General features: G+C 43.5%; 1 protein-coding gene across 2 annotated transcripts in view; it reads left to right on the plus strand.

The window, feature by feature from the left end:
- Positions 1-1,858: 1,858 nt before the first annotated feature.
- LOC123374072 (store-operated calcium entry regulator STIMATE-like) overlaps positions 1,859-19,408 on the plus strand; it is a 92,974-nt gene continuing 75,424 nt past the window's right edge. For both annotated transcript variants that reach the window (XM_045023519.1, XM_045023520.1), the window contains exon 1: positions 1,859-2,134. In XM_045023519.1, coding sequence (XP_044879454.1) covers positions 1,939-2,134 — 196 coding nt within the window. In that variant the 5' untranslated portion in view covers positions 1,859-1,938. The remainder of the gene's footprint in view (positions 2,135-19,408) is intronic.

The following is a 19,408-nucleotide window of genomic DNA, read 5'->3' on the forward strand; positions in this document are numbered from 1 at the left end:
CCTCTCACGGCTTGGTGTCATCTGCAAATTTTATAAGCATATGTTCTTGTGTAATTTGTTAATGAAAACATTGAACCCCTCGGAATACACCCTCCTGGTTTGACAATGAACCCTTCATAACTAAATGACAGAGGCGGTTTCTTTTCTTCATGTGTTCAATGGTGCAGCGCCTATCCGTTTAAGCTGAGACCATGAGCTGGGTTTCCCAGGGCTGGGTGGACTCGTGGCGAGGCGCAGGGATTCCCTTCCGCGGGCATGCGGCCAGTTCCATACCCATGTGGTGCTCGGGCACCAGCAATATTCAGAACCAGGGGCCCAGCTCCAGCAATATGTGGAGGTGGAGCTGGGTGCCCCCCCCCCTCCGCGTGTTCTGCGGCCCCGACTTGCTGCCCCCGGGCCCTGCCCCCCGCTCGTCTTTCCTGGACCCGGGAGCAGAGAATCACGGACTGTCTCTTCCCTGAGCAGCTCCATGTTGCCTCCCAGCAACTGCTGCTGCAGGGTCCTAGTGCCCCCCAGCTCCACGGCCAGGACAGACTGACTGACAGCCTGCCCTGCCCCCTCAAACCCTTCCCTTTTCCGGCAGGACCCTCAAGCAGCACAGGGGGGGCCCTCTGCCCACAGTCACCACTCCTGCCCCATGCAAGGAGGCAGCCCCATCCCTCACCCCCAATGAGGCTACAGTGACAGTGTGCTGCTGGGGGGCAGGAAAGGAGGCTCCTCCCCCAGAGCTTGCTGCTGCCTGCAGGGAAAGGGCTGGGGGGAGTCCTCCTCTCAGGCCCCTCTCCCAGAGCAGCCAGCTTGCACCCCAAACTCATCCCCAGCCCTGTTCCACCCCAGAGCCCCCCCAACGCACCCTCTACCCTAGTCCTGAGCCCCTCCAGCCCCCCAAACACCTTATCCCCAGTCCCAGCCAGAGCCCTCATCCCCCCCACACCCTGACCCTCTGCCTGAGCCCCAAGCCCCTCCAGACCCCCAAACACCTTATCCTCAGTCCCAGCCAGAACCCTCATCCCCCACACTCCTACTCTTGCCCTGAGCCCCTCCCACACCCCAAACCCCTCATTGCCAGCCCCAGAGCCCTCATCCCCTACACCTCTACTTTCGCCCTGAACCCCTCCCACACTCCAAACCCCTCATCTGCAGCCACACCCCACAGCCTTCACCCCTGCACCCCATCCCTCTACCCCTCCCATCCCCAAACTCCCTCTCAGAGCCTGCATCCCAGTCCTCGGCCCCAGCCTAGGGTCTGCACCCCAGACCTCCTCCCTCACCCAAACTCCCACCCAGAGCCTTGGGCAGGTGGGGGGGTGGAGTTTGGGGGTGGGGCAGAGTTTGGGCAGGGGCGGGTTCTGGGCACCCCCAAAATTTCTACAAACATGCCACCCATGTCCGCGGGGTAGTTCGCTTTGCGGTGACGTGTTCACAGAATTTCCCCCGCTAGATAGAGCGTGCAAATCCCCCCACCTGCGAAGAGCGGGGAGCGTCTCTCGCTTTCCTCCCCTGCCGGTACCGCGCGGAGCAGGAAGACTCCCCTCCCGCTGCACATGGGGGCGGGGAAGGGGAAGGTCGGTGGCGGCTGCCCCATGGACGCTGAGCCCCCGGGTATTGCTCGCCTGTACCCGCGGGGAGCCAGCCCCAGGCGGCAGCAGCTGCGCTCCAACACCCTGGCAAACTCCGCCCCTCCTGCGCTCAAACCCTTCTGCATCCCCCTGTTAAAGGGCTTCTAAGCCCCGCCCCCGACTGGTCCTACGGTTGGCTCCTCCCCTCAGGTGCGGCCTCCACCAATCCGGGGCGCGTTGTTATGTCACACGCCGGTGGTGACGTACCGCGCGAAGCTGGGGGTTGGTGGGTGCCCCGCACCGGAAGCGCGAGGCGCCCGCGGGGTGCTCGGCCGGTGTCATGAGTCCCTGAGGCCGTCGCGCGCCGGGGTGCCTCGCCATGGGGGGACCGCCCGCTTTGGGCTCTGCCAACGGTAGCCTGAGCCTGACGGACCGGACGGGCCGCCCCGCCGTGTCCTCCTCGGGGTCCGGGCCCGGGGACGGCTACCGGGGCTGCGAGAACGGGGCCCTCATGGACAGATTCGGCATCTTCCTGCAGGGGCTCCTGGGCGTCGTGGCCTTCAGCACCCTCATGCGTGAGTGACCCTCCCCCTCCGGGCCTGGCTCCGCGACCGCTTCCTCCTCAGGGCCGGCCTCTCTGGCACCCCCCCGCCCCCCAGGGGGCCGGCGTAACGGCAACAACGGCAGCCGTCCAGTTTTCCTACCCGTAGCAGTTACCGCCATTTAAGTCACTACATCGGCCTCCTTGGCAACCCCGCCCCCCCCGTGGCAGCGACCCTTACCCCCCTCCTGGCCGGGCTTCCCGGCAGCCTTCCCACCACCGGCAACCCCCCGCTATGTGTGATTTCGGGGACCCAGATGCCCTGCCCCCTCCTAACACCCCTGTGTGAGTGACCTTTGGGACCCAGGCCTGGTTCCTCTTTCCTCCCCCGCCCCCGGGTGACCAGATGTCCCGATTTTATAGGGACAGTCCTGATATTTGGGGCTTGGTCTTATATAGGTACCTATTCTCCCCCCCCCCCCCCCACACACCTCCTGTCCTGATTTTTCACACTTGCTGTTTGGTCAGCCTGCCACCCCCATTCTGTCCCCTTCTGTCCCCCCTCTCCCAGAGCCTGGTCTGGTCTCCTGTATCACCTTTTTCATTAGTGAGTCTGTCTCCAGGAACACTCATGGCACCAGGGTCTAGCCTGGGTTCCTCCTACATCCATCAGGCACTGCTTACACACCTATTACCTTCTTATGTGAGTGAGACACCTTCTCCACAGACACCAGGGTTGCCCCTGCCTTGGCTCTTCTCCCATTTAGCATCCCTTGGCAGAACTGAGGTCTGGTTCTGGTTTCCCACCCTTTCCTCTTCAAGCAGCGACTGTCTACCTGTCCTCATCCACCAGCCTCATGCATCAAAAATGCATGTATTTCCTTATTATACTAAAAACATCTATCACTAATAGTAAAAAGCTTTAAAAATCCTGTTTGCCTGGTGCTGTTAATGCCCACTTTATTTCTTGTATTTGTTTGTTTGTTTGTATAAAGGAAATCAATACAATCAGTGTCACTTGTTTAGGTTGAGTCTTGCTTTGGGGTTCTGTTTTACAATGCTTGGGTGACAATGTCCCTTTAATCATTTGCACCTGCATAGTATTGTGCTTTGTGAGGGGGATTTAAAATCTGGTCAGACTTTTTTCCAATCTAAAGAGTCTCTTATATGTTGTTGTCATGATTCTGTGAATATAAGGGATGGTGCCACTGTTAGTCTGCTGCCTTCTCTTATTTGTGTTTGCCACTTTTTTCTCCAGTACTGTATGTAGAAAATGCCATCACTGGTTTCCTTTTTAAGCATTGATAATCTAGTGGAATTTTTTTGCAGAAACTCTGTCCCTTTATGGATTGCATATGTTTCTGATTAATGTAATGTGTAATAATGATTGAAGTGTGTTTCCTAATTCAGAATTATGTGATCTCTTCTCCAAAAACAAATTACACTTTCCCCAAAAATTGGTATTTCATACCTAGAATTTGATCATCTTCCTTTCCACCACGTTGTAATAGTTTCTTTATTTCTATTTGATCTACTGGATAAAGAATCTTGGTTCTTTATTTGTCTGAAGGAACCTACCACAGCAAGATACTAAATAAATGTTTGCATTAGCAGTTTTGTAAGTTTAGCCCCTGAACAGCTACTGTAATGCAGAAGAAGAAGTTGCTTACAAATGAAAATGTACTTCAAGCTGACATCCTGTGGTCATTGAGGCATTGGGTCTTGATGTAGTGACACAAGCAGTCTGTTCTGAGACTATTTTGTTTCTGGGCTTGTCAAATGTATATTTCTCATTCAGGTGAGTGGGACAAAATAACTGCACTACCAGCTTTGGCTAGCCCAGGGACCTCAGGGATGTTGTCAGTGAGCTTGTATGTGTGCGCTTTCCATGTACTGTTCCCAGCTCTGCTCAGATAGCTGGTTCAGCAAATCTTGATAGTACTATCTTTTGTAGTTAAGTACTGGAGGCTTGAATGTCTTTGCCTCAGTAGCGCTGTTTAGGCTGCTCAGTGCTTCAGTGTTAATAGTAGTGCAGCATGTTAGTTCAGCAGACCTCGATCTTACTCATAAAGGAAGACCACAGGCACAATTCAGTGGCAAAGGTGCTGGGCCAGGTTTATTGTCAACGAAGCATGGTATTAGCTCCCCGGATCAATGTCTATAGTTACACTAACACATGTATGCTCGTTACAATGGACTCAGCTCAGTCAGTGGTGGGATTTTCCACTGCTCCCTAGACTGGACAAAGGCTTAAAGCGAAGTACCCTCACATTTATTGGCTGAGACAAACAACTGGAATACACAACTTACACACCACCTTATGTATTTCATGACCTCTGTTTATTACCCCCCTTCTTCCTAATATCTTGAACAAAATATCCTTATTTATTGTTCTTTCAAACCATTTTATCTTGAACTAGATTAACATGTCTGTACTAGCTAAAATATATTTGTGTAACTATCTAGTGCCTAGTACACTAACAGCAACTTTGCCAAGTTCATGTACCGGACAGTGAACTTGTAAACAGCTGTTTTAATACATGGCCTGATTTTAGTTCACAGCCTCTGTCTGGTTCAGGCTTCAAATCTGGTGTGCGTGCATGTGCGCTGGCGTGCTCTCTCTCTGTCTCTCACAAGGGGTAGTAATCTCAGTAGTTTTTTTTAAAATTACTGACATTCTTTCTAAAGTCACATTTGGTTATTCTAGGTGCATTAGTGAGAAATACTCATTCTGGCTCTTATCAATGAAAAGCTATATATCAAAAGAAACCAGAACTGCGGTATGTAAAATGCATGAATAAATATTCCAACTTGAAGTGTACATTTTTTTAAAGATGTTACTTAAAACCTTTTTCTTATTTCCTGGGAATGTTGGAGCTCCCTGGAAGGATAAGGAAAAGGGGGTTGGGGTTGCGACACTTACCTGGGGCTTTAAGATGGGGCGGATCGGGGGGCTTCCACATGCTTCTGCCCCCAGGCACCGCCCCTGCAGTGGCCCATTGGCTTCAGGGGCACTCGGGGTGTGGGCAGTGCATGGAGGCAGAGGCACAGCCCTGGGCTGCCGGGAGGGGCCGGCAGCCACTGTAGCGAGCAGGCAAACGCAGCTCAGTTGCGCTGCCGGGGCCCCTGAGGGGGGAGCGGCAGGTGGGGCCAAGGGAGAGACTTAAATTCTGCTTAAATTCAGATTCTTGCTTTTTACAATTTTTATTATAAAATGGTGTCTGACGCATTTCTTATTTACTAGATAATACTTGCTTGTTTTGTCAAGCTATATTGGATGGGAATAGGAATTTGATTAGAAGTGCACAAAAGCAGCATTTTAAATTTGTTTTTATTAGTTAAATAAAACTATCTTAAATGTGTTGGATACATAAGGCAAAAAGTAAGTTTATTAAAGCATGTCTTGCATTTAAAACTGTTTTATTAAAAGAAGTATTAACTGTAGTTAGTGAATAAAGGGATTGTTTCTGGTCACTCTGGGTCAGATTTTTAAAAGTATTGAGTCACCAAAAGATGCAGATAAGTATCTAGTAGGATTTTCAAAAGCACCTGTCTGCATCTTTAGGTGCCTAAATGCCTTTGAAAATCTGGCCCGTGTCCTTCAAGTTTTTAGAATTAGCTCTCATCCTCTCCCTCCTGGCTTTTATTAATAGACTGAAGGGAAAAAACACACTTTCTTATTTTTGCAGCTCCCAATTGGTTTCTCAACTTTGAATGCACTAGCCCAAATGAAGTATTCTCTGCACCTGCTAGCGAAACTGAAATCAAAAGTAATTCACTGTAAAGCTACATAGCTATTGTATTTGTGTTGCTGACACTGTAGAGCTGTTTAAATATTTTCATGTTATGATCTTAAATTTACTTGTAAAGAGCTTCAAGAGCAGTCTCTCATTAGGCCTTCTTAGTGATAAAGGGCTTGCAAGTGGTGTGGTGAGTAATTTATTATGTTATTCCCAAACAAATGAAACATTAAGATGCAGGTATGGTTGAAAAATGTTATTAGGCCTTTGTAATTATACAAAACCCAATGTATGAAAGACAAAAGTTTAAAAAATAAATAAATTACTGACTCCACATCCCTACCTTTGACAAACTACCTTACTTTGCTGTGTCTGAGTTCTGTCAGATTATATTAAAAATATATGGCATATGCATTCATTGTACATATTGGAGGGTGGATAAATTGTTGGGTTCTTTGTATTTAATGAAATGGTGACTGAGTTTTTCTGCACATTAAGGAACAGTAAGAAACAAGATGTCGCTCCTGTTAATGAATGGTTGAAGTGGAGAAAGATCCCTGGATCCTTTTGTGACAATGTCGGCGGGTTGGGGGGTTGGAGGGTGGTTGTAGTTCCACATGTAACATACTGAAATTAGGATCAGTGACGCTGTTTATCCTTACTGTATTTATGGTATATAAGGTAAGGACTTCTGGCTTATTGTTAATTGGTAGGTAATGGGTATCACTATTAAGTCAAAGTTAAGTAAGGATTCTTTCTGAAGCCTATTTTCTCTATAAAATGGATGCATGTGTGTGAGAGATGCTTTCTCTATGCTTCTGTAATTCATGTAGTACTTAAAAGAAAACAGCTTATGGAAAAGTGCTTACAAGAATTAGTTTACCCTATATCTCATTATACAGCAAAAATTTTCCAACTGGTCACCTGCAAGTAAAATATATTTTTCTTCCTCTCATAAGTGACTGAACATCACATTTGCTAGGGAGTGTACAGTATTTTGATTTCAGGACTTTTTTCAAGTCTCCAGAAGAAGTGGATTCTGGGATATCCTGCTTTGTTTATTTTTTTAAAAACTAATCTCAATAGGAAAACTTGAAGCACCGTGGTCACAATATGCTTTCCAAATTAATAGGACTGTCAAGTGGTTAAAAAAAAATCAAGCGAATAATCGCACTGTTAATTAAATATTTTTGGATGTTTTCTACATTTTCAAATATATTGATTTCAATTACAACACAGAATACAAAGTGTACAGTGGTCATTTTATATTTATTTTTGATTACATATATTTGCACTGTAAAAAACCAAATGATAGTATTTTTCAATTCTGTAGTGCAATCTCTTTATCATGAAAGTTGAAATTACAATGTAGAATTATGTACAAAAATAACTGCACTCAAAAACAAAACAATGTAAAACTTCAGAGCCTGCAGGTCCACTTAGTCCTATTTCTTGGTCAGCCAACTGCTCAGAGAAACAAGTTTGTTTACATTTGCTTGTTTCTGGTTCACCTGAAAGTGAGAACAGGTGTTCACATAGCATTGTTGCAGCCAGTGTTGCAAGATATTTACATGCCAGATACGCTAAAGATTTATATATCCCTTCATGCTTCAACCACCATTCTAGAGGACATGCGTCCATGCTGATGACAGGTTCTGCTTGATCCAAAACAGTGTGGACCAACACATGTTCATTTTCATGATCTGAATCAGATGCCACCTGCAGAAGGTTGATTTTCTTTTTTGGTGGTTCGGGTTCTGTAGTGTTGCTCTTTTAAGACTTTTGAAAGCATGCTCCAAGCCTCATCCCTCTCAGATTTTGGGAGGCACTTCAGATTCTTAAACCTTGGATTGAGTGCTATAGCTATCTTTAGAAATCTCACATAGGTACCTTCTTTGCATTTTGTCAGATCTGCAGCAAAAGTGTTCTTAAAATGAACAACATGTTCTGGGTCATCATCCGAAACTGCTGTAACATGAAATACATGTCAGAATGTGGGTAAAACACAGTCGGAGACGTACAGTTCTGCTCCAAGGAGTTCAGTCACAAATTTAATTAGCACATTATTTTTTTAACGAGCATCATCAGCATGGAAGCTTGTCCTCTGAAATGGTGGCCAAAGCATGAAGGGGCATACGAATGGTTAGCATATCTGGCACGTAAATACCTTGCAATGCTGGCTACGAAAGTCCCATGCGAATGCCTGTTCTCACTTTCTTGTGACATTGTACATACGAAGTTGGCAACATTATCTCCCGTCAATTTAAACAAACTTGTTTGTCTTAGCGATTGGCTGAACAAGAAGTAGGACTGAGTGGACTTGTAGGCTCTGAAGTTTTACATTGTTTTGTTTTTGAGTGCAGTTATGTAACAAAAAAATCTACATTTGTAAGTTGCATTTTCAAGATAGAGATTGCACTACAGTATTTGTATAAGGTGAACTGAAAAAATCTATTTTTATCACTTTTACAATGTAAATATTTGTAATAAAAATAATATAAAGTGAGCAGTGTACACTTTTGTATTCTGTGTTGGAATTGAAATCAATTGAAAACAGAGAAAAACATCCAAAATATTTAATAAATTTCAGTTGGTATTCTGTTTAGCAGCGCAATTAAAACTGTGATTAATTTTTTTAATTGCCATTAATTTTTACGTTAATCACATAAGTTAACTGTGATTAATAATTGGTCTGCATAATTTTGGTCAATTAGGAAAATATCTTATATATAATATTTTGGGAGGGGAGAGAGCTCACTAAAATCTACATAAACTGACTGAAAATCTTGTGACTTAACAGTTAATATAACTTTTTCTACTAAGAGTTTGTCATCTAGAAAATTTAACAGATGACATTGTGTCTATGTACTGTTGAATGTTCATTTGAGTGTCACTTGCTGAGCAACTTATATGGGACAAATAGACAAACTAGTAAACTAGCTTTGTTTTAGTTCTCTTACTTAAGTGATCTACTACAACTAGACTTCCATTAGGCTTCCTGTGAGATTCCTTCTCTCATGGAAAGCAGACTAGAAATCAAAACTTTTTTTATGATCCATGAAGAGTTACTGGTTTCAGAAACCTTCTAAGGCAGGGGTGGGCAAACTTTTTGGCCTGAGGGCCAGATCGGGGTTGCAAAACTGTATGGAGGGCTGGGTAGGGAAGGCTGTGCCTCCCCAAACAGCCTGCCCCCTATCTGCCCCCTCCCACTTCCTGCCCCCGACTGCCCCCCTCAGAACCTCCGACCCATCCAACCCCTCCTGCTCCTTGTCCTCTGATCGCCCCCTCCTAGAATCCCCCACCCCTAACTGCCCCCTCTGGGACTCCAACCCCTATCCAACCTCCTCGCTCCCTGTCCCCTGATCGCCCCTTCCTAGAATCCCCCATCCCTAACTGCCCCCCTGGGACTCCAACCCCTATCAAACCCCCCCTGTTCTCCATCCCCTGACCGACACCCCCCCCAAACCTCTGCTCCATCCAACCGACCCAGGTCCCTGTCCCCTGACTGCCCCCCAGGACCCTCTGCCCCTTATCCAACCGCCACCCCTTGACCATGCCATTCAGAGAAGGATGTCTGGCAGCTACGCCGCCGGGCTGGATCCACATTGCCCGGCAGCAGCAGCGGGCCAGAGCGCTGGTGGCACAGTGAGCTGAGGCTGTGGGGGAGGGGCCAAAGGCTAGCCTACCCAGCCGGGAGCTCAAGGGCCAGGCAGGACGGTCCTGCAGGCCGGATGTGGCCCACAGTTTGCCCACCTCTGTTCAAAGGCATTTTGTTCTTAGGTGTTTTTCATAGTAGCTTTCTTGCTGACTTACTGTGATTAGGGGAGGGAGGGGAATACTATTTTTCCCAACTCTGTGGTGTTTTAAAAAATCAGTTTTGGATGAGTAGAAGACAGTATGGATTGAGTAATGGAATGTAATGTTGTAAAGCTTTGGGAGTATAAAAGAGTGGATTTATTGAAAATATGCTGACTAATGCAGAAGCCCTAAAAGCGGTATAACTTTTGTCTTCATTAAGACAAGTGGATAAATCTGCTATGCAGCATGCTCTAAAACATGCTCCAATTAAAATTTTCCCTAGGAATTATTGCTTTTGCTCTCTCAATTTTTTTAGAGCTTTTCATAGCTGTGCCCCTATTTGAGGACCATGGACAGCTCCTCTTACATTGGGACCTCAGAACCAGTTTCTGTATTTGTACTACAGTAGCTAACAGAGGTCCCAGTCAGGACTCCCTTGTCCTAGTCGTTGTACAGAAAAGTAGAATAAAAACTCAACCCAGAGCGCTCGTGACCTAGGATAGAAGACAAGACTCAATAGGTGGATGATCGTGGGATGGGGGCTGATATTGGTACAGTTGGTACATTTGAATAACTTAGTAATCTCTGGTCAAAGTAATCGGGTGGCTACCTGTAACTAACTATATTAATGTTCTAAGCATTTTTATATAAAATATGGGGGTGGAAGGGTGTTAAGTTCCAATATTAAACTTACAGGCCCCATAGAAGATAATGCATCTTCTATTTATATCCTAGATACTAATATATTGACTTTTCGGAAAATACGTGATCCTTGAGTTGTTTGTGTTTGGGGGAGACCCTGTAGCTAGCTCTGTTTGCTTAGCTCCAGTATAGAACTTAAAAATGACGTTGCAGAGATGACTGACCGGCCTTATATATTGCACGCTTAGGGAAAATATGCATTTCTGCCAGTATTGACTAAAAGTAACTTGATATTATTCAGTCCTGTTTCAGTTATAACAGCTGTTTTTCACTTGAAATTCTTTGCATGATGTCTGAAAGCATTGCTTTTAATATAGGTTTTTATAGTACTTTAATTGGTAAATGTCTTGATAGTGGAATATCATGAATGGTCTAGTGCTGTTAAATGCAGCATATTTCTTCCAGATAACACTTTGGTCATGTATACAAAGAGTAAAAATAAACTTTTTAATCAGGGTCTGAATACTGTGCCTAAATTACGCCTGTCACTAATGATTTGAGACCTATGTTTATCCCATTAGGAAAATGTAAAGCATTTGCACATCATTGCTCAGTTGATTGCTGGATATAATTATTCTCCCAGATAATAAGATTGCTCTAAACATAACTTTGTATATCATTAACTTTGTAAAGTCTTTTAAATGTGCAAAATTGACAGAACAAATCATCTTTTTTGCTGGTATTTGATACAAAATAATGCACAATATAAGGGGAAAACATCTGTGAATTGTTAGCACTTGGTAGGTTAAGTAGAAGTTGAGGAGAGATTTGCAGTGTTTAACTTCAGGTAACTTCTTGACAGTGATTATCAGCTGATCATACTCACTTATCAAACTGCAGAATGAGATTGTATTTCTACTTAACATTTTATAATTCAGTTCCCAAGAGGTTGGCTTGTACAACTGTAGATTATGCATTTTTGGCTTCTTCTCTGATGTTAATTTCATGGTTAATAAGATTTGATTTAAACTAATCCTTATGAAGGTATTTACTGTGTGGAGCCTTTTGACAAAATGAAAATGGATCTGTTCACCACTGCCTGCTGATTGAATGTGCAAAGAAAATAAATGCTTGAAACATTAGCTTTGTCACACAGCATAGTTTTGCTCATCTATTCTGTCAATGTGGCAAAATTATTCCCAGTATAACTGAGGGTGGTATTTCTTTCAGTGAACTGAGCATAAGTTTACAATTCACATCAGAATGGGTATGCATGTGATATAGTGAAGCAATGAATTATTAAAATTGACAGTCATTCTGTATGTCACATGTTTGCTTTTCAGGTATTCTAAGGGTCATGAAAACACTAAAGCTACTACTGTGTATCTCCAGAACCTGCTCCTTAATCCTTACAACTTTCTAGAGTTCACAGTGGCTTTATATTGCTTAGTGTTATAGTGCTAAATACTGCATCAATATTTTGCTTTCTGTTACCTAATTCATTCCTGGAGGGGCATGGATCAGCATTCATGTTGCACTCCCTGTCAGTACCTGGCCCAGGCTGGGGAAGCTAATGATCCAGGCTGGGGAAGCTAATGATCCAACCAGCGGACCAAAGTCATTGATTAATCCTGGTCGTGTGCCATGTTGCACATATGCTAAGAAGATTCATTCACACTTTGCTGGTCAGTGACTAGCCTGGGCTATAAGGCCAAATTGTGCTTTTTTACGGTTAGGTAAATATAGAATAGCTCTATTGATTTCAGTAAAGGAGTTGAAAAGGAATACCTCTCTATTTCCAGTTATGCAAAATCACAAATTGTTGGATCCTGAATCTCTTAAATATACAAGAACTAGTTAAAATCCTTCACATTAGCTTTAGGCTCTGATTTCCTAGTGTTAAGATCTACCCGAAGTTCTAGTGCTATCAGAAATGTGTGAGCATGCTTTTGGTCATTTCTCTGATGTGCATCATCTACAATAAGTGATGTGCACAAACCACACACTGGCACTCATTGTCTGAATCAAGACATGTTATGTTGCATAGCACATTAATTGTAACTGAGGGCTAGTAATCATAGTCATTGCATTAAGCTTGTCTGTGTTCTTTTTTTTTTTTTGTGTTGTTTAAAGATTGACATTAAGGAGTAGCCTATGGCCACTGGTTAAATTACATATATACATTCATCTGTTACTGTGCCCAAACTGTGTGTCATGGAGAGAACTGAGAATCAAAATCAGTATGCTGGAATTTTGGGTAACAAAGATGCATAGGAGAGGGAACTTCTAACATCTTTAAATCTTAAGGGCTTCAAATGTAATTCCTAGATTTGAGTATCTGCCAGGAATTGTCATCCTGTGCTTAGAGCTCATAACTAGAGTTGGTCAAAATTTTTCCAACAGAACAGTCTTCTATCTGAAAATGCTCGTGAAATTGAATCTTGTATAGAATCATAGAAATGTGGGACTGGAAGGGACCTCAGTAGGTCATCTAATTCTGTCCCCTGCACTGAGGCGGGATAAACTATTATCTAGAGCAGTGGTTCTCAAAGCCGGTCCGCCACTTGTTCAGGGAAAGCCCCTGGTGGGCCGGGCCGGTTTGTTTACCTGACGGGTCCGCAGGTTCGGCTGACCGCAGCTCCCACTGTAGTAGTAGGTTCATCTAGGGTATATTTCCCTACTTTGTTTATGAGAGGGTCATGTGAGACAGTATCAAAAGCCTTACTGAAGTTGAGAGATCACATCTACTGCTTCCCTCCTATCCACAATGCTTGTTACCCTGTCAAAGAAGGATATTGGGTTAGTTTGATATGATTTGTTCTTGACAAATCCATGTTGACTATTACCACCTTATTATCTTCTGGGGGCTTGCAAACAGATTATTTGCTCCAATAACTTTTCCAGTACCGAAGTAAAGGTGATTGGTCTATGATTCCCTGGGTTGCCCGTATTCCCCTTTTTTATAGATAGGTACTATACTTGCCATTTTCCAGTCCTCTGGGATCTCTCCTACTCTCCATGAGTTCTCAAAGATAATGACTAATTGCTCAGAAATCTCTGTAGCCAGTCTAAGTATTCTAGAATGATTTTGTTAGTCCCTGCTGACTTGAAGACATTTAACTTGTCTAATTCTTAACTTGTTTTTTCCCTATTTTAGCCTCAGAGTCTACCCTATTTACACTGGTGTTCACTATGGTAGTTGTCTGATCACTGCTAACCTTTTTAGTGAAAACTGGGGTAAGGTGGAAAAAACATTTAATATTTGGCCATGCTGCATTTGCTATTATTTTCTTTCCCTCATTGAGTAAAGGGCCTAGCCTGCCCTTGGTCTTCCTCTTGTTTCTAATGTATTTGTAAAACATTTTCTTGATACCCTTTAACAAGAGAAAATCAACCTTCTGATAATGGCATCTGACTCACATAATGAAAATGAACATGTCGGTCTGTACTGCTTTGGATTGTTATCTAGCAGAACCCCTCATTAGCATGGACGCATGTCCCCTGGAATGGCAGTTGAAGCATGAAGGGACATGAATCTTTAGTGCATCTGGCATGTGAATATCTTGCGACTCTGGCTGCAACAGTGCCATGAGAACACCTTTTCTCACTTTCAGGTGACACTGTAAACAAGAAGCAGGCACTATTATCTCCTGCAAATGTAAACAAACTTGTTTGTCTGAGCAATTGGCTGAACAATAAGTAGGACTGAGTAGACTTGCAGACTTTAAAATTTTACATTGTTTTATTTTTGAATGCAGTTTTTGTACATAGTTCTACATTTGTAAGTTCAACTTTCATGATAAAGAGATTGCGCTACAGTACTTGTATTAGGTGAATTGAAAAATACAATTTCTTTTGGTTTTTTTACAGTGCAAATACTTTGTAATAAAAAATAAATATAAAGTGAGTACTGTACACTTGTATTTTGTGTTGTAATTGAAACAAATATATTTGAAAATGTAGAAAACATCCAAAAATATTTAAATGGTATTCTTCTGTTGTTTAACAGTGCGGTTAATTTTTTTAATTGCTTGACAGACCTAATGATTTCATCATTTCATGATCACTTTCACCCAAGCTGCCATTCACCTGGAATTCTCACTTAAAATAGTGAGTATGTGGAGGGGGGCCTTTTGACCTTGGTAGTCTGCGGGAGCTGGGTAACTTTTGGGGTAGTGTAGTAAAGATGCTAAACTTACTACAAACAGTCATGATTCTTAAGGATGTATCAATCATAATGATATCAAAGGGCCATAGAGGGAAGCTGCTTGAGAGGGCTGCTAGTCACCTATGGCCATGTGCTGCTGGACTGTTGAGAGCTATGATCCCCAAAAGTTCCTTACAGTGCCAAGGGAAGATATCCTATTGTGACAGGAGAAACAAGGCTGCTTTGGCTAGAAATGTCTGGAAAAAGATGAAATACTCTTGCTGGAAACATCTTGTGCAACTGTGCATGCAGACACAAAGGTGTGCATGTTCACTCATTTCACTGTAGTTTAAAATCAGTGCTTTACAAGTGCTTTGATTCTGTTGTGCAAAAGTATGTTGTTGGGAATGCTTTGTGGCTGTTTTTCTTTTTTTCTTTTTTTTTGACCATTGCCTAATACTGCCATTTCGTGCTCTTAAAATTAAGGCAGGTAGTTCAAAACTTAATTCTTGTGTTCCTACATGTGCTTAGCAGCTATTTTTGAGAAGAGGAGGCCAAGGGAGAAGCAGGGGCATTACGTTTCAGGCTGCCCTGGAGAATGTAAACAAAATGACCTGCATTAATGGGGCAGCCCTACATCTACATGAGTATCCTTCCTCAGTGACTAACTGGCTCTGTGGGTCAGTGTTCTTGTTCATCCTGGCACCCCCTCCATGTCCCCATCCTGTGATGACCTCCTCTGTTATGTTCTATGCTGTGAGGTGTCCACTGTTGTTGGTAGGAAGGTGGTGGGGTCCCGGCTCAGTATGGCATTAAGCCGTTCATGATAGGAACGTGAAGTTGACCTGCTTCTCTTCTGGTAGGTGTGCTGCAGCTCTTTCTCGTTTGGCCCTCATCCTTGCTGTATTCCTGGCTCTCCATGCCTCTGCAGTTTGCCCATATGCATCTTTATCCTGTGGGAATTCCAAAGCTTTACCTGCACATGTTCCTTCTCTGCACAGGCTGAGGAAATCTAGGGCCTTTCTCTTTGACAATGCAGCAGCACAAGGGTGAGGAGGAGGAGCCTGTACAGCTGTGCTTGCAAAGGTGGGATAGCAGGAAAATACACTGGGGGTTTTAAATGGGAAGCAGGCTTCTCAGCACTATAACTCCTGAGCAGCAATGGTCAAGAATTCAACCAGAACAGTTGCTGAAAGACTGCTTATACTGGCACAAGTACTTTTGCATCCCCACAGACATTAGGCCAGAGGAAATATACTAGTAGAAGGCTTATGTTGCTCAGGAAATTGATTTAACAACCAACTTTCACTGGCAAAGTTTTGTTTGCAGGACTCAGAATTGAGTGTGGACATGTACAAGGCGGTGCTGACAGATGCTAGTTTTGCCAGTAAAATTTTCTAGTGTGGAGCAGGCTTGACATATCACAAGTGCGAATACCAGCATGTTCAAAGTACGGGGTGGTGGAGCTTGAGGAACTTAACTGTCCATAAGGCCAAGTTCTTATGCAGTATAGGATTACTTTGAGAGTGGGAGAGTTTGGAAACCTGTTAAGGTAGAATAAAGTGTAGTTTAAGGGAGTAGTATGTGTTGTTTCTTACTGTTTCTTCATGAAACTTAGAGGGTATGAGGCACATAAAACAATCTCCAGGCACATATTTCATTCAGAAGTATTGCTTTATTCTATCACCAGTTTGCTAAAAACAAACATTTACATCATGAGCATAGTAACCTTTGAACATTTCCCTTTGAATGCAATGCAGATGTAAGTGATTCTGTTACTGATGAAAGGGTTTTATGGCAGGGTAGTCCTCTTTCAAGGTTATGAGCTATAAAGCTGTCCAGTGAGTTTTCAGTAGCTTTCTTTTCTCCTCTGCAGTCAGCAGACAAGTTGTGGCTGGCTCTCCTCTTTGGGGAGCCCTCAGCCACAGACATCAGGATGTGCCCAAGTCATGCCAGCTTTAAGGTGCAGTGGAAAATCCTTTGCAGGCCTTCCTTTAGTAATAATGATTGGAGTAGGTTGGTACCATGTTGCCTGGGGAGACCAGAATTGAGAGAAATAGTTTTGGTCTTTCATACATAAATGATGCTGTGAGTAGGTACCCGAGACAGTATGTACCTTGTTTCCACTTCCTTAATTAATGTTTGGTTAAATGCTTCCTTAGTGAGTAGTGCTGTTTACTTTAGAACTGTTAAGCTATTGCTTGAAAACCTCCTTTGTAACATTTTCTCTACTCCTGGTATAACTCAGAAGGTAAAGGGTAGGGACCGTTTTTTTTTTCTTATGTTTGTACAGTGCCTCCCACAATGGGTCCCTGATCTCTAGGTACTGCCACAATAAAAGTACGCTTGGAAGAATTAGATTTTTATTGGGAAACCTCAATTTCCCCATATACACACAGATTGATCAAAAATATTTCCATTTATGAGACTCAAAATGTACAGGTATGAAAGTAAGAGAAATGCAGCTTTTGAGAACTTAGAATTTAAATAGGTTATTTGCTTTGTATGTTTTGATGTGACGTTGACTGTGATTTAATGGTTATAAAGCTTTAACTATCATGAAATATTTTTATCCCCCGTTGTCTGACCTCCAATAATTTCCCACACCTGTGAAAATTAAATCAATAAAAATTGGAAAGAATATTTAAAAATAAACATCTGTCAATTATAAAAACATTAAAATCTAATTTGGTGGCGCCTAAATGTAATATGGTGGAGCCTAAATATGTTTGGCAGAATTTGATTTTTTCTTTTATATTTTGATGTATAATATCAATATTCACTTTAAGCATTTTTTATTTTTAATCTATTTAAATTTTCACAGTTACAAGAAATTGTGAGGGGGAAGGTCAGACAATAGCGGGATAAGACAATAATTATTTAATGACAGTAACTGAAGTCGACATAGCTAGATCTAGTTACTGCGGTGTCTCTACACCAAGCTGTGTCGATGAGAGATGCTCTCACGCCGACTTACCTTACTCTTCTCAGGGAGCTAGAGTACAGGAGTCGATGGAAGAGTGCTCTACCATCGACTTAATAGGTCTTCATCAGATCCTCTAAATTGATACTATTGTATCGATTGCAGCAGTGCCGATTTTAGCCATAAGTATAAACAGACCCTTAACCTTTGTATGTATTTGATACAGAATGCACACAGAAATCCTAGATAAGTCTCTGTCCCAAGAAGCAATTTTCTCTTTGCCTCTGCTTCTAAAAGGACCATTTCTTCTCTACTTCAAATGATTAACAGTGGGGCTATATTTTCACTGCCCAAAAATGTGTTTTCACAATGAGATTACTGACATGCATTAAGTATCCTGCTGTAAAACCCTAGTAGAGAACAAGGTACAGGGAGCTTTTACTGTGATGTGGCTAGGTGAAGTCAGTCACTGGTGGGGGGGATATGGTGACACTCTCACTTAGCTTCAGCATGGTAAAAGCTGCCTGTGTCGTCTACTAAGATTTTACAGTAAGAGAACTGATAATACCCCTTTTTTGCTAATGAAGACATAGCCACAGCTTTGTTCTACCCTTTGCATTTAGAACCCAGAAAACAATATTAGCTTCATACTCCCCTGCTGGGGCCATGAGGCGAGCCTGGGCTATTAACCTTACTGTGTTCTTGAACTGCTCTCTGGGTCATTACTTTCATTGCAGCCACTCTTTCTGAAGTTTCTGCCTGTTGACTACTCCATTAACCCTTAATGGGCCATACCTCTTCCATAACAATATCATTGAGATCCAAAGGCTTAGTAAGATTCAAAAAGGGACTGGGCACTTGTATGCATAACGAGAAGATTCTGAGGTGTTATAGAAAGGAATTAGAAAGCATTTTGGAGCAGGTATAAGCCCTCATTCTTTATGGTATAAATCAACTGTTAATGCAGGTTAAGAAGAAACTCTACTTGTGGGTGAGGTTATTCCATAACATTTTTCTGCAAGGCTTCTGAAGTGGATGTGGTACTGGTTACAGTTGGAGATTGGTTCCTCTGTTCTGCTCCAGTATGGTAATCCTTATGTTTCAAGAGTGTGGCCTAAACTGGGCAGTAGGGCGAGAAGGATGAAAAAGGAAGTATTTCGAGTTATTGTATGAGAAATAAGCAGCAAGGCTTTTGATGTTCCCTTTTGTGGAGGATGGGGGAAGGAGGAGAACTTTTCAGCTATGTTTTGCTTAGTGGATCCAACAGAATAAAAGGAAGGAGAGTGAGGGTGGGACAGAAGTTGAGTTGTTAAGATCCTAGAGCAGGGGTCAGCAACCTCTCGCATGCGGGTCGCCAGGGTAAGCACCCTGATGGGCTGGGCCGGGCCAGTTTGTTTACCTGCCGTGTCGGCAGGTTCGGCTGATCGCGGCTCCCACTGGCTGCAGTTCTCCATCCCAGGCTAATGGAGGCAGACGGAAGCCACGGCCAGCACATCCCTCGGCCCGTGCCGCTTCCCACCGCCCCTGGGTATGGCCTGGGACGCCAAACCGCGGCCAATGGGAGCTGCGATCGGCCGAACCTGCTGACACGGCAGGTAAACAAACTGGGCTGGCCCAGCCCACCAGGGTGCTTACCCTGGCGAGCCACGTGCCAGAGGTTGCCGACCCCTGTCCTAGAGAGTATTGTTTGCTGGAAACATGCATCAAGCAGAAGTTATCTGGCTCCTGCAGTCTCTTCATATTACAGGTTGATTAGCACACTGTTCATATTCTTTCAAAGAGAAAACACTCTGCACTATGGCATTCAAAAAATCTTCATGAAGAGGCCTTAGCAAGTCACACAAATGCATGGGAATTAACAATGGCAGCGTGGCTGACGAACTTTTATACCTTTTTATAAAGGTATTGCTCTAGTCAAGTCCTGCTAAGAGTAGATTCCCATGTAAGGACAGTGAAATGAGAACCTTTGACCTAGGAAAGCCTGTAATTTCTTAACACTCTTGCCACCAAGAAAGTAATTGAGGAAAAATGAAACTACAAATGTAAACCATTTAAAAC

This window comes from Mauremys mutica, chromosome 7, assembly GCF_020497125.1.
Source record: "Mauremys mutica isolate MM-2020 ecotype Southern chromosome 7, ASM2049712v1, whole genome shotgun sequence".
Lineage (NCBI taxonomy): Eukaryota > Metazoa > Chordata > Testudines > Geoemydidae > Mauremys > Mauremys mutica.